At 44.9% G+C, this 14141-nt stretch overlaps 1 protein-coding gene across 1 annotated transcript in view; it reads right to left on the reverse strand.

Moving 5' to 3' along the window:
- MEIOB (meiosis specific with OB-fold) overlaps positions 1-13584 on the reverse strand; it is an 877351-nt gene extending 863767 nt beyond the window's left edge. The window contains exons 1-2 of the mRNA XM_085629370.1: positions 13470-13584; positions 7600-7674 (exon numbers count right to left, since the gene is read on the reverse strand). Coding sequence (XP_085485496.1) covers positions 7600-7665 — 66 coding nt within the window. The 5' untranslated portion in view covers positions 7666-7674; positions 13470-13584. The remainder of the gene's footprint in view (positions 1-7599; positions 7675-13469) is intronic.
- Between the last annotated feature and the right edge of the window lie 557 nt (positions 13585-14141).

The raw sequence follows: 14141 nt of genomic DNA on the forward strand, positions 1-14141 counted from the left end.
ATGGATTTAGGCCCAGATCTCTGTACTGGGGTGAGTGTATGACATTGTTCTGCATTCTGTCTATCAACTGTTGTTTTTGCAGTCGGATAGAGAAGCCACAAAAGGATCGCAACGGAGGACCTCGCTCCTCCAGAACGAACAACAACACAACACAGCGCTGTGACCCAGCTCGAAAGGAAATGGACCCCACGACGAGTGACTGAATCAAAGACTTCCGTGGGACTGGACCAGACTTGGTTGCTGCAAAAGAGGTTCGCAGGGCCGCAACCGATGTCCGCGTACACTCATTAGATCGTCTTCTCTGGACTCCACCAGTATATAAGTTGCCACTACTAAAGTAAGGTGTTGAACTGTTTCGAATTGACAGCTGTGATATAGCAGCCGATGCCGGGCCGAATGTAGATATCCTTATTAATGATTGTAATGTGATTCCATCCTTATGTAGGGCGGAAGGGTAAGGCTGCATCCACGTTTCCTCTTTCAGGACGGGTGGGGCGACAGGCACTCTGCCTTGTTGGGAGTGGGTAGTTGTAAATCCACTGGCAGGGGGGCAGGGAGGGGGATGTTGGGGTAGATTTCGCGCCTAGCGTGCAGAGAAGGGAGGGGGGTTGTGGGGTTGGGGCTTTACAGTTGTTGAATGTAGTAGTTGTTGAATCGACAAGACAATCTGGCATCTATGCAGAGGAAACGAGAAGCCACACAGGGACCAATGGGTACACAGTGGGACAAAAATGTTAAAATACTGAGTTGGAATGTCAATGGGATCAGAGATAAGGTCAAGCGTAGCGTCATCCTGCAATATGTTAAACGCCAAGCCCATGACAACATCCTGCTCCAGGAAACACATTTGGTGGGCAACTCCTGTAAGGCACTAAACAGGTGGGGATATAAGTTGGTGGCTCATGCCGGTTTCACGACCAGCTCGAGAGGAGTTGGCATTATGATGAGAAACTCCTTTCCTCTTACTGTAGAGTCCACATGGGCAGACAACCGGGGTAGATACATAGGAATCACGGGTTCATGGGAGGGGAACACACTGACGCTCATGTCGGTATATGTGCCACCTGGCCTCCAGGGCGAAACATTTAAAGACCTGGGTTCGATGCTACTCTCAATCCCAGAAGGTATCCTAGTGCTTGTGGGTGACTTCAACGCAGTAGCATCGGGCACTCTAGACCGCCACCCTCCATGTGAGATTGGGTCTTCTTATAGATGTCTGCCTGACTTCCTGGAGGCGCTGGGGCTGGTGGATGGGTGGAGAACATACAACCCGGACAGAATCCAGAATACCTTTCACTCCGGGGCCCACAATAGTCTCCCCCGCATAGACTATATCCTAGTTCCCGCGTCCCAGGTGGCTAATATCCAGGAAATCAAACATCTGGCAAGAGGAATCTCCGATCATTCCCCGGTGTGGGCGTAGCAAGGATGGGGAAAATTGCTCCTATTAATCCATGGTATCTCCGAGACCCTGGGATCCGTAAGGCATTACTTGAATCCACAGATAACTATATCCGAGAAAACGAGGGAATGGTGGACTTCTTCCAGACCCTGTGGGAGGCATTCAAAACAGTCATACGTGGTCAAGCTCTATCACTCATTGTTGGGATCAAATAAGACAGACAGAAAGAGATTGTAGAGGCTGTGAATGACATCCTTTGGCTGGAGGAAGAATTAGAAGTTGAGGCAACACACGAAAAGCTTCACATGTTGCAACTCAAACAAGATGATTACAGAGCACTAGCCACGGATAGGGCTAAAAGTCTGGGGAGGGAAAAGCTGGGTAGACTATACGACCTGGGGGATAAAGCAGGGAAACTAATCGCGTGGCTCGACAAGAAGGAATGGGCTAGTAGACTGGCACCGGAATTAATACGTGCTGACGGTAGATCCCTGACTGACCCACAAGACATTGCAAATCAATTTGCCACTCACTACAGCGCTGTATACCGCACCAAGGCACAATTTCCAGAGGAAGAATCCCAGTCCTTAATACAAGATATTGCACTCCCCACCCTGTCAGAAGAAGAACGTGGCTTCCTGGAGGGTGAGCTGACAAACTATGAAGTAGAGCAAGCCATTAGATCTCTACACTCTGGAAAAGCTCTTGGCCCTAATGCATTCCCATCGAATTGTACAAACTTAGACCTGATAAACTAGCCCCATATCTGCGGACCATGTTCGAAGAGAGTAGGGACCTGGGGATCCTACCAGTTGACCAGAGGGTGGCTACACTAGTCAACATTCATAAGGAGGGTAAACCCAAGACTGACTGCACCTCGTACAGGCCGATTTCCCTACTCAATGCAGAAACCAAAATCCTCGCCACGCTCCTCGCAAACTGCCTCGTTAAGGTAATCGGCGGCTTGGTCCATCCCGACCAGTCAGGCTTCATGCCGCACCAGAACATTACGTTGAACTTGCGCAGAGTACACGGGGTACTAGGAAGAGTGGCCACGATTCAAGAAGCAGCAATAATTGTGTCGTTAGATGCGACCATGGCATTCGATACCATTGAATGGCCATATCTCTTTGCTGTAACTACAAGAAATGATGGACGGAATGCTGAATGATTCAAACATTCTCCCCCAGTCAAGAGATCTGGGATAAATCCATTGTTTTTTTGCCCACTAAGCCACACCAGTGTGGACCCAACCATATGCAAATCAGTCTTGACCCTGTGCCTCATGGGAACAGTCCAGACCAAACTGCCAAGCCAGGTCCTCCCTGGACCGGAAACAAGCATCCTGGGACCGTTTTCAGGGTATGTCACCCTGCATCAGCCAGGCTAGCTTGATTCCAGTGACACAGTGAGCAAGGGACCCACGTCTGGGCATACCCATCCCACTTAGGGCGAAAAGTGTAACTGCAAGAAATGATGGACGGAATGCTGAATGATTCAAACATTCTCCCCCGTCAAGACATCTGGGTTAAATCCATTGTTTTTTTGCCCACTACGCCACCCCAGTTTGGACCCAGCCATATGCAAATCAGTCTTGACCCTGTGCCTAATGGGAACATTCCAGACTGAACTGCCAAGCCAAGTCTTCCCTGGACCGGAAACAAGCTTCCTGGGACCGGTTTCAGGGTATGTCACCCTTCATCAGCCAAGCTAGCTTGATTCCAGTGGCACATTGAGCAAGGGACCCACGTCTGGGCATACCCATCCCACTTAGGGTGAAAAGTGTAACTGCAAGAACTGATGGACGGAATGCTGAATGATTCAAACATTCTCACCCAGTCAAGTGATCTGGGTTAAATCCATTGTTCTTTTGCCCACTACGCCACCCCAGTTTGGACCCAGCCATAGGCATCAGTCTTGACCCTTTGCCTCATGGGAACAGTCCAGACCGAACTGCCAAGCCAGGTCCTCCATGGACCGGAAAAAAGCGTAACTCTTTGCTGTCCTTGCAAAAATGGGGTTTGGTCGGGCTTCACTCAGTGGGTGCGGCTCCTATATTCGGAGCCCCCCGGCACAGGTTGTGGTTAACAACAAGAAGTCGGACACGTTCAGCCTGAGTCGGGGGGACCCGTCAGGGATGTCCTCTCTCCTCTCTTCTATTCGCCCTAGCATTGGAACCGCTGGCGACATGGATCCACAAAGACTCAGTGATACGAGGTCTGCGTTGGGCCTCTGAGTGGGAGGACCGTATCTCTTTGTACGCAGACAATATTCTGCTATACTTAGCCTCCACCAAAGCATCACTTGTCGTAGTCTTAGACATCCTGGCGATATTTGGGAGGTACTCTGGGTTCTCCATTAATTGGAACAAGTCCCTCCTATATGTTCTCAGAGGGGATCCGCCCACCCCACCACGAGGCTGTCCAATCCAAATCAACACAGTGGGCTTTACCTACCTGGGTATTTTTATCTCCCTGGATCAGACACTCCGTTTCAACCGCTATCTTCTTCCACCACTGCAAAGGTTGAAACGTGACATTGCCAACTGGAAAACGGTCCCGCTCTCACTACTGGGCAAAGCAGCCCTCTATAAAATGACGTCCCTGCCCCGCTTTCTGTATGCATTACAGAACTCCATGGACCCAGTTCCGGCGTCATATTTCAAAGAAGTCGATGGCCTGCAGCGAGACCCATTGTGGGACAGGAAGCCTCGGATAGCTTTGGCCAAACTCGCACTGAATTGGTATGATGGGGGAATTAGCCTCCCAGACATCAAAAAATACTATTGGGCAGCTCACCTTGCAGCTATTAACCATGGCACGTACGGTCGCCCAGACGATCCGGGATATGCTATGGATAGGTGGCTCCTACCGGGAGGGAACTACAATCGGACACTCTACTCGAAACCTAAACGCTACCCCCTAACCGGGCCAACTAAACACTCAGTCCAAGTGTGGCACACTGCGAACAAAATGTTGGGATGGGGGGGGAATCGCTCACGCTGGCAACCTCTTTATGGGATTTAGAAAAATTAGGTGGCCTGTGCAGGACGAAAGGGTTCGATAGGTGGAAACTTATTGGGATCTCGCAGATCAAGGAAGTCTGGGTAAAAGGCGAAGTGACAACGTTTGCCTCCCTGCAGCAACAGTACGATCTAGCGGACTCAGAACGCTTCAGATATGCACAGATTCGCCACGCTCTACGATCACATCTCCTGCTAGGCTCCTCCCCCCGGAATCCTCAACACTTGAGGATCGGTTGCTGGACGGCCACCTGCCCGAAAAAGCTATATCTTTAACATACAAGAAATTAATCAATAATATGACTGATCCTCTCTGGCCACTGCGAGAAAAATGGGTTAGGGATGGCATTGAGCTTGATGACGAGGAATGGCAAGAAGCGGTGTCCTCCCCAAAGGTGGTAGCAATCTCAGCTAGACTCCGGTTAGTGCAACTCAAAATTCTCCACAGGGTCTACATTACAGGGCCCTGTTTGGTACGCATGGGCAGAGCTGGGGAGGTGATTATAGACAACAATGTGGTCAATAAGGCACATTCATGTACATAATATGGGAATGCGACCACATACAAACATACTGGCGTAAAATACACAACATCCTTAATGAAGTGCTCACGTCTGTCCTCCGTCCGGAGGCACGGAGATGCCTCCTGAACGTGTGGGAACCTACAGACCTCAATCAGTATATCACATAATGGGTCACACTGGGTTTAATGCTGGCAAAGAGGAATATTGAGCAAATGTGGGGAGCCTCGCAACCGCCTGAAGTAGAGGCATGGAAAGCGGCCCTAGATTGGTGTATGTATAGAGAAAAGATGGTATATGTAGCACGGGCTGCCCTAGAAAGTGGTCACAGATTTGGAGCCCCTGGAATGCATACCGAGGGAATATTTTCAATACGCCACATAGCATTGATTTGGATGATCTCCTACCCCATAAAATGTCCTTACAGTGTACTTTTGCGCAAATTGTTTGACAAATGTATCTGCTATTTGGAAAGTGTAATCTGCCTCCTCTGTGCTGCATATTTTATGTCGATGAATGTTTAATAAAAAGAAATATAAAAAAAAAGGGGGCAGATGGAATTGTCCATGATGTCACTCAGTACCAAAAACTGAAAAACCTCCCCATCAGTAACAGGCTTTAAGAATGCGGGAAGTGTATGGTTTGTTTGTTGTGCATTTTTAAACATGCAAATAAAAAAGTACAATGCATGCGAGTAAAGAAAGCCTTATTGATTGGAACTATGTGCAGGATTTCTTGGAGATGTTTTACTTTATTTACTAATTTGTCACTTTAAATTAAGAAGGACGCGCGTTTTGCTTTCTTTTTGTTACCTGTCGCTAAATGGGGCTTGGCAAGTTAACACTGTTAAGTCACAGCACTGGACAATAAGGGCTTCATTATGATGGCGGTCGGACGTCATCATATCGGAGAAGGGACCGCCTGACTTGCTGTCGGCGGTCCAGCCAATGATATTACAATGTGACCACCTTTAAGACGGTCGCAAAGTGTATATTTTGTATTGCGGCGTGTGGTGCAGGCTGCAGCACACGCCGCAGTACAAAAAATAGACTTTCAGCATATCCCTCCACAATGGGGTAGGCACCACAATCCTAATGTGGCGGGGGGGAAAACATGATTACGATGATGGTGGGACCGCAACTGACTGGCTGTCCGTGGCAGTCCCACCGTCATCGTAATCAGGCCCTAAGTCTGGTTTTCACTGCTGTGATGTTACCCACATAAAGCAACATGATTGTCCCAGAAGCCCATGGAAAGTTAGCCCAAAGAGTATGCATACAGGGTCTTAAATGCACGTATTCTATAGAAATATGATCTTTGTTTGATTGACAGCCAGTGGTGGGTCTTCAGTGTGGGTCTAATGCGCTCATGGAGGCAAAGCTCAAATACGAGCAATACACAAGATTTCACACTGGAATATTAGGGTCTATTATTGAAAAGCTTCATGTAGATGGAGTTGCAATGCTCCTATCAGGAGGACACGAATGCAAGGGTTAGCGAGATTTAGTACGATGTGCTGGACAATCAGCAAAGATGATAGCATCCATTTACGTGTCCTTAAAGTGGAAAAAGATCTTCCGGCTAAATACTATACCACACCGAAAACCTTTTGCCTGGGCATGCAAGGAGGGCCCAGTGTCGGTCTGGTTAAAGTGTGGCTGGGTTGAGTCAACTTGACCAATACCCAGGTTTTTTTTCGTTGTACCACTAAAGCAAAGCCAAGATAGGAACATCCAATGTTGGGCGTATGTTATGCACAGCGTCCCTTGGTGCTGATAGCGATTATCACTTCTGCAGGTTGGTTTGGAGCAAGCCTTGCCCACATACACGCATAGTCTCTGTTGAAGTCTTCTGTGCAATGAAACACTTTCACCATGTAGCCACTAAAGAAGACCAGCAACAGAGTTATATGCCACTGAAGCTCAACAGTTTGTGGTGGCAGATTTGGAAAGACACAAGACTGGTTTAACATAGTGGAGTTGAACCTGTCTGAAACCACTGCCTGCATACACCCAAAATTGCTGGTGTTCAGGAGACCACAATGAGCAACATCAGGTGCGTTTTTAATAAATATTTTGATTAGTCCTGGATCAAATTTGGGAGGACTGGGGGCACTACTGTGGGCAGCGAATAGCAAAATTATGTATACGGGTGTGTACAAGCCCAAGCATTTACTTTTTGTGCCCCTCCTTAAGAAACCAAAAAATGATTTGTCAAATCAGCTTGTATAATAACTAAGATGTCATATTAGTACACATAAGCATTCAAACTGAATCTTTAAAATGGGATTAAGTAGTTTGCCAGTGCTCCATCTCTAAAGAAACCTGCAGTAAACAGCTACAGTAGTGCACATTCTAGCCAACAGGAGCCTCTATTGATGAGCTTTATTTCATAGAGCTGAGTCTGCACAATTAGCTATTCAGGAGCCAATTAACCAAGATACAACAGGGCCTCTTACGTTTTACACAATGGACTCCCAAGTCAATAACTATAGCGTGCCTTCATTGGTTTTTTTCACTCTCGGCAAACAAAGGACTGTCGTTCCAGTAGGTCACCATTATACCATTACTTATTCACTCTAGTAAATAATGACGCTGCTGAATACAAGTACACTCATTTCCTCTGAGAATAGTATTACCGTAATTGAGACTTACGGGGCGAGACAGATTTGGATGGAGATCTGAGAGAGCGGTAAAGTTCTGTCTGGAATGGAATGCCATCCTTGATCTCTAATGGGAAGGGAGAAAAGAAGAACATTATATACCATATAATTTAGAACACTGGATATTAATAAATAATTGTCTGATGGATATGCTTAACGAAGCAATCATCGACAATACATACTTGTGGGTCCTTAAGGCATGGGAGAGCGATAGATATGTTTACATTAATCAAAGTACTCAGTGTATACTGTGAGTTTCAACACGTCATTGCAAAGCTTAATTTGAGCCAGTGGTTTCCGGGTGCTTGGAACCAGCACTTAATTGTAAACACCGGCACTTATGACAGTCTGCTAAGTGATGTTGATTTCTGTCTAACTTAGAGATGAGCGAGACAAAAGTTGTTTACTAATTCAATATATATTAAAATGACTAAGACCACCCACCCAAGCCCTTCTATATAGCTTTGGGGGCCTGGAATAGTCTGAACTGTTTCACTTGTAGGAGTGTGATGGTTAGTAATGGTGGTTGTACTGTCTTTGGCCACACTGGCATTGCAATGGGTGGTGCAAGCAGCAGTGGCCTCCTGACAAGGACCCTGGCACTTATATATTTTTTATTTACAAATTAACCACTGCGTCATTGTACACCAAGGATGCTACTTCCACAGATCTTATAGAAGAAGTATTACCGTCTAGTATGAACAAGCTTAAATTGAAAAAAACGTGTTTCCACTATAAGAATCCAATGAAAAGATAACAGTGAAATTAAGAGGAGTACTTTCACAAACTTACAAATCTATATCACAATTGATAGTTCCCCTTAGTGTTAAATGAAAGAGGCGATTATGAATTAATTCAGTGCACATCTAGTGCGCTGTGCTTGTGCCTGTGAAGGACTTGGGTGTAAGTGCTCAGGTGAGAGAGAAAGAGAGCAACAGATATAAAGACAAAGAGAAATATGTTATTTGATCTGCTGTCGGGCTACTGGGACGTGCTTTGGATGAGGCACTATCAATGTATTGTTTATTCATGGCTTCAACTATTTTTCAAGTGTAACCCGTCAAAATATGGCAGTGTTATGTTTAACAAGTTAAATACATAAAAATGTAAAAAAAATAATGGCGTCTATAGAAGACTTTCCGGGTATATTCTTTGCTTAAGCATCAACTTTCTTAATGGATGGGAATGTAAAGAAATAATAAAGTGGTTCGAGGAGATATTGTTTTATTTCTTTAAAAACAATCTTTTAATTAGCACTTTTATAATGAAAACAGCAAGAGTCAAGAGGCCCTATTCAAAGAGAAATCACATAATGTCCAGGACAAAGGTGGCAACCTGTACAGGCACAATGCTTCACTACCACCTAAGCGTCATATGATGAGGAGCAATATTATAGATACGCCTACAAAGACCACCAATGAGAGGGGGCAGCAAATATTACAGCCATAAAACGTTTAGTTATCGCAACAGTACAAACAGCCACCATTATGGGTCAATGGGTGGGTAGAAAATCAGTACGGCAAATGGACAGTAAAGCATAGAATACAGACTGCCCCATTTATTCTACTTGATCATAAAGACTGCTATCACCAGTGTACATGGTCACTCTAATTGATCCTGGAGCCTCTTCAGGTAAGCTGCAGCTGCCTCCACCTATGTGATCATCATTGTTGCCTTCATAGCCACCAGTTTTCAAAGCCTACTGGGACCATGAACCAGGTTGAACCCCAAGTTCAATGAATGATTTTAAGACCGTCTGCAAGTGGCGCCTCTCCTCTGTCATTGTCAAGCTCAAATCTGGGAACACCAAACTCCTCAGGTAATGAAAGACACTCTTTATTCCCGATGGCATACTTCAGTATTCAGTCTTTGAAGGATTCATGCTGCAAGTCATCCAAGACAGACTTCTCCTCGAGCATATCAGCTGAACAGTGGAAATGCTTCCTTCAGTTTAACAAGCAGCACAACAAATGACTGATGGAATACTTCTATTAATTCCAGAGAAATTACAAGTAGATGAAATTAATTTAGGCATTGAACCCATCACTTTTTTGTTTTTCTAGGTGAGAAACCATAAATGCGATGGATATGCCAAAGTGTTCGTCCAGTGGCTAAATAAATCGCAGAACTCAAATTATACACCGCTGATGAGGGCAAACAATGCTAAAACCAGTCTGGGGTTGCTTGCATTCTGTCCACACACAAAAAACGCCAAGCACATCAGCCTAGACTGTAGCAGGACCAGAACAGAATTGTAAATGTTTGGTTTCTATCTGTAATGGCACTATGAGGCAAAAATGGACTGACATGAGGTTCAGAATAATTACCCGAGGCTAACATTAGCTCTAACATTCTGCACATAATTTAATTTTATCTTCGCGTCTGTAAGCTTCTTCTCATCGTTTTGGTTAATCTTTTATGTGAGAAAGACCTCTGCAGTGATTTGTAGGTCTTCATGTACTCCCTTAACAGGCTGCCAATCAGCTTTAAGTTAGGCACCTTTCTTCTATTTTTCAAATTTTTGGGAGATCGGGTTTTTTACCATTCCTATTATCTCTTTGTCAACCTTTTCATATATTTCTATCAATGCTCCTTTTCTCTCGTCTGCTTCATTCTTTCTAGTTCTGGGTAAAAAGTCTGATATTGAAAAATACACTGCGAGAACACCTCTCATCAACTGAGCACTGGAAATGAAATGGTAATAAATAACTTGTCTCTGCCACAGTTTTGGGCTTACATGTCCTAAACAGTGGTAAAGCTGGGGCAGTGGTATTTAACCAAATTAGATAGTGGCAAATGGTTGTTTGTAACTGGAATTTGGAACTGGAATGTTGGCTTGAATTGTAGCAGCACTTGCTGGCATCACAACATTAATCACATAGCACAACACAATAACATGACACAGCAAAATTACAGCACAACATCATCATAAAGGCACAACAAAAGTCAAAACAAAAAGCAACACAACAACCACATTGTAACAGAAATAAGTGATTCAGCACAACAGATCATCACAAAAAAGTGATACCGATAGTATGCAGAAATAGTCTTGTCATATATTTCTACCTACAAAATCTGCTTACACAATATGGTGGTAAAAGGTGTTTGCACTAAGCACTATCTTTTTTACAACAAAATATATGTATTACCCTCAGCTAAAATGTTTTGTGATCTAAGGGTACCAGCTGGCCCGATTTTCACCAGCATGACCAGTATTTTTTTGTCCTAGCTGGTACACAAGCTAGGAGAATCACTTAAAGCCAATATTTTTCCAATGTCAGGATACACTTTTAAACAGTAAGTATAAGAAGAAAACATTTTAAATGTGTTTTGGAACTGCCTCAATTGTCCCTTACTGATAATTAAAGAAAATACAGACAGAAAGGCAGTGTTAAAAATGAATACAGACGATTGTCTATAAAGTTCTAAATAAGTATCTTGTCCGGGCCTTTGCAGTCTCTAAAAACGTGAACAACTGGCTGGTGTTTTGGGGGGATGAAAGGAGGCAACCCCAGCAGCCTTAAAAAATTAGCGACGGTGCCTAGAAAGGCCCTGCCAGTTTGGCCTGGACTGTTCCTACTGTAGTAGAACCAAGACCAATTTGCATTCCCTTGCCTTGTTTTTGAAGTAGGCGCCACTAGTGGGAAGGGTATGCCTAGACAAGTCTCATGCTCACTGTGCCATAGGACTCAAGCTAAACCTCACTGATGAGAACTAAGTAGGCTGAAACTGATCTGGGTTGCTTGTGTTCCCATCTGGAGGAGAACTGGCCTGAAAGTTCAGGCTTGCCTTTTGCTAGTAGAGCAGGACAAAGACTGATTTGCATAAGGCGAGTCGCTGTCTAGGATGGCAAAGTGGGAGAAAAAAAAATGATGGGCAGGAATATAGCCCAGACCAATCGCCAGTGGCAGAGATTAATTAAAGCATTCCTTCCATCACTTTGTTGTTTATGCAAGTGTCTAGAGGAGGGCAAGCCACTGAAAGCTCAAGCCATCTGTCGGGCTGTGGCTCAGATTGTGGTCCTCTTGGACACAAGCTCAAAATGAGTTGACCTTTCACAGGAGGCGTTATGGCCTTGCGGCTACAGCTGGCAACCATATATCATTGGGAAATGGGTTTGAATTCTAGCCAAATGTCAGGCTGTGGCTCAGATTGTGGTCCTCTTGGACACTCAAGCTCAAAATGAGTCGATCTTTCACAGGAGACATTATGGCCTTGCGGCTACAGCTGTCAACCATGTATCATTGGGAACTGGGTTTGAATTCTAGCTTCGGCACAACATCCTGTGAATGCAGGCAAATCTCACTGTGCCGAAAAAGAACACTGTGCTTCTCTTGTGAAGAGCTTGTGTCCTTGGGTAACGTTCATGCTCTGTAAAACTTCTCAAAATAAAATGTGGATTCTGCCTGTCCCTTAAATTCTTATCTCGACCTCCAAGAATTACAGGCAAAGCATTAAACTTTGCTGTCAGAAATAGACACTTATCTGGGGGTAGAATTGAGCAGTGTTAAACTAGAAAATCTAGGACCAATCCTAGCTCCCCTTCTTGGCAAAAAGTAGTGATCTTAGGCAAATACTTTATTTCACCAAACAGCCTTTTTGTTCATTATCACACATGAGAGCACCTTCAAATATGTGCATTCAGGATCAGGGCACGAGTCAGGGGTACACGCGGGTGAACGGCGTCCACCCACTATTTTCACAGGGTGGATGCCGTACTCATGATAGACATGTTAAACATATATGTGAGGGCTGAAGATCTGATGTAATTTCTTATGATGCCACTTCCTGTGAGGTCACAAGCTGTGATGTCACACGCCATGATGTCACACGCCATGATCTCACACGCCATGATCTCACACGCCGCGATGTCACGCGCCGTGATGCCACTTGCATTCTGATTAACTAGGTTAGTCCCTCCACTTCTTTTGCCCTGTTCAGGATGTACACTGTACAAAAACCTATAGTAATTGATTTAAAAGCATACAATGTTGCTGCAGCTATAGTAAGAACCTAGTCCACATCTCAAGTGATTTGCCTCTTGGTTCACTAATAGCTTTGCTACGAGGCAGGGTCAAGAATCGTTCTCAGTGCAAGTTTAAAATCTCTCAATTTTAATAAATACACTTTCTTAAATTCTGAAGACACCTTATCAAACTCAAACTTGATGCTTGTGGCATTTATTACATGCCAGATATTCTCAGGGCTCGTGTACGGGCTCTTAGATACATACTGTTGCCACCTGGCCTGTTTTTTACCGGCATAGCCAGTAGGTTAATTTCCTTGCTAGTAGAAAAATAAGGAAAACTGACATAAAAACAGTATTTTCCCCATTATAAAACATTAAATATTAGAAGGTAGCACTTTAAACTGTGTTTTACAGTTACGTTAAGGATCTCTTACTGTGTTTTTTGCATCTTTTATATAGCGCGAACTCGACCCGAAGGTATTGGAGCGCTGTACATGAGCACCGTATTTACATTAAATATTCAGGCACGGAGAGATGAAGTGATTTGCCCAGAATCACATGATGTGGACGCGACCTCGAGGCTCGAACCCTGGTTTCCTACACCAAAGTCGGCAGTTTAAGCCGACGGACCACATCAATGACTAAAAGGTCATCTTAAACATGAATACAGATGATTTTCCAGAAAGTTCTATTCAACTATCATGTCCGGGTCCGACAGAAACCAAATATGCTCGATATTTTTTATCTGGGAAAGGAGGCCGTCCTACTCTTAGAGACAGAGCCCACCTTTGACTCGGCTCTCCCTGCTAATTCTCCGTTTAGCCCGCCTATACAGGCCCAGACCACCACCTACACACACTACGCACTGCATATTAAAAATGTGTCACGCATACAGCGGAAGGCAGCTACACCTCACGTCTCCACGGGCTCTCCTCGCCCACCACCGCTTCTCAGAGGTTTCTCCCGACCCTGTCTAGGCCTCTGCCTGCCAGCGACCTCGAGGTCCGGTTCTCTGCACCTTTTACCGACTCGCTACCGTCATCTCCCAGGTGCGCAGGCCCAGCGTCACGTGAGGCTCGCGCCTTCCTCTCAGGTGCTTCCCGCCGACGCCGCGAGCGTTTCTCTTGCAATGCATTCACGTGCCTGCAGGGGCGCTGCCTTCTCGCCTACCACGCTTCACTGTGCAGCCAGGGGGTTCCATACCTTTCTTTACCTGGCGTCTTTGCTGCCTGGGAAGTTTTTACTTTTTACAGAGAAAACACTGATTTTTGTCAGTAGATGGGTCTGGCTACTTCGTGCCAGATGGGTCTCTGACATAACCTATTTTACTTTCATATTAACACCCATGAAATATAACACAGATCCAACCAGTGGTATAACATTTAATTAATTAATGGATGTAATACATTTAACCATACATCAGATGCCGTTTAATTGGATACGTCTATTCTGTGATGCCCTAAATATATATAAATATATGTATCCCGGTGTGTTTTTTATTGCTCGTTTTTAGACAACATTGGTGCTGCCTTGTGAAGATCTTAACATAACTGATAAATCAGTCC

The sequence above is a fragment of the Triturus cristatus genome, chromosome 10 (genome assembly GCF_964204655.1).
Source record: "Triturus cristatus chromosome 10, aTriCri1.1, whole genome shotgun sequence".
Taxonomy (NCBI): domain Eukaryota; kingdom Metazoa; phylum Chordata; class Amphibia; order Caudata; family Salamandridae; genus Triturus; species Triturus cristatus.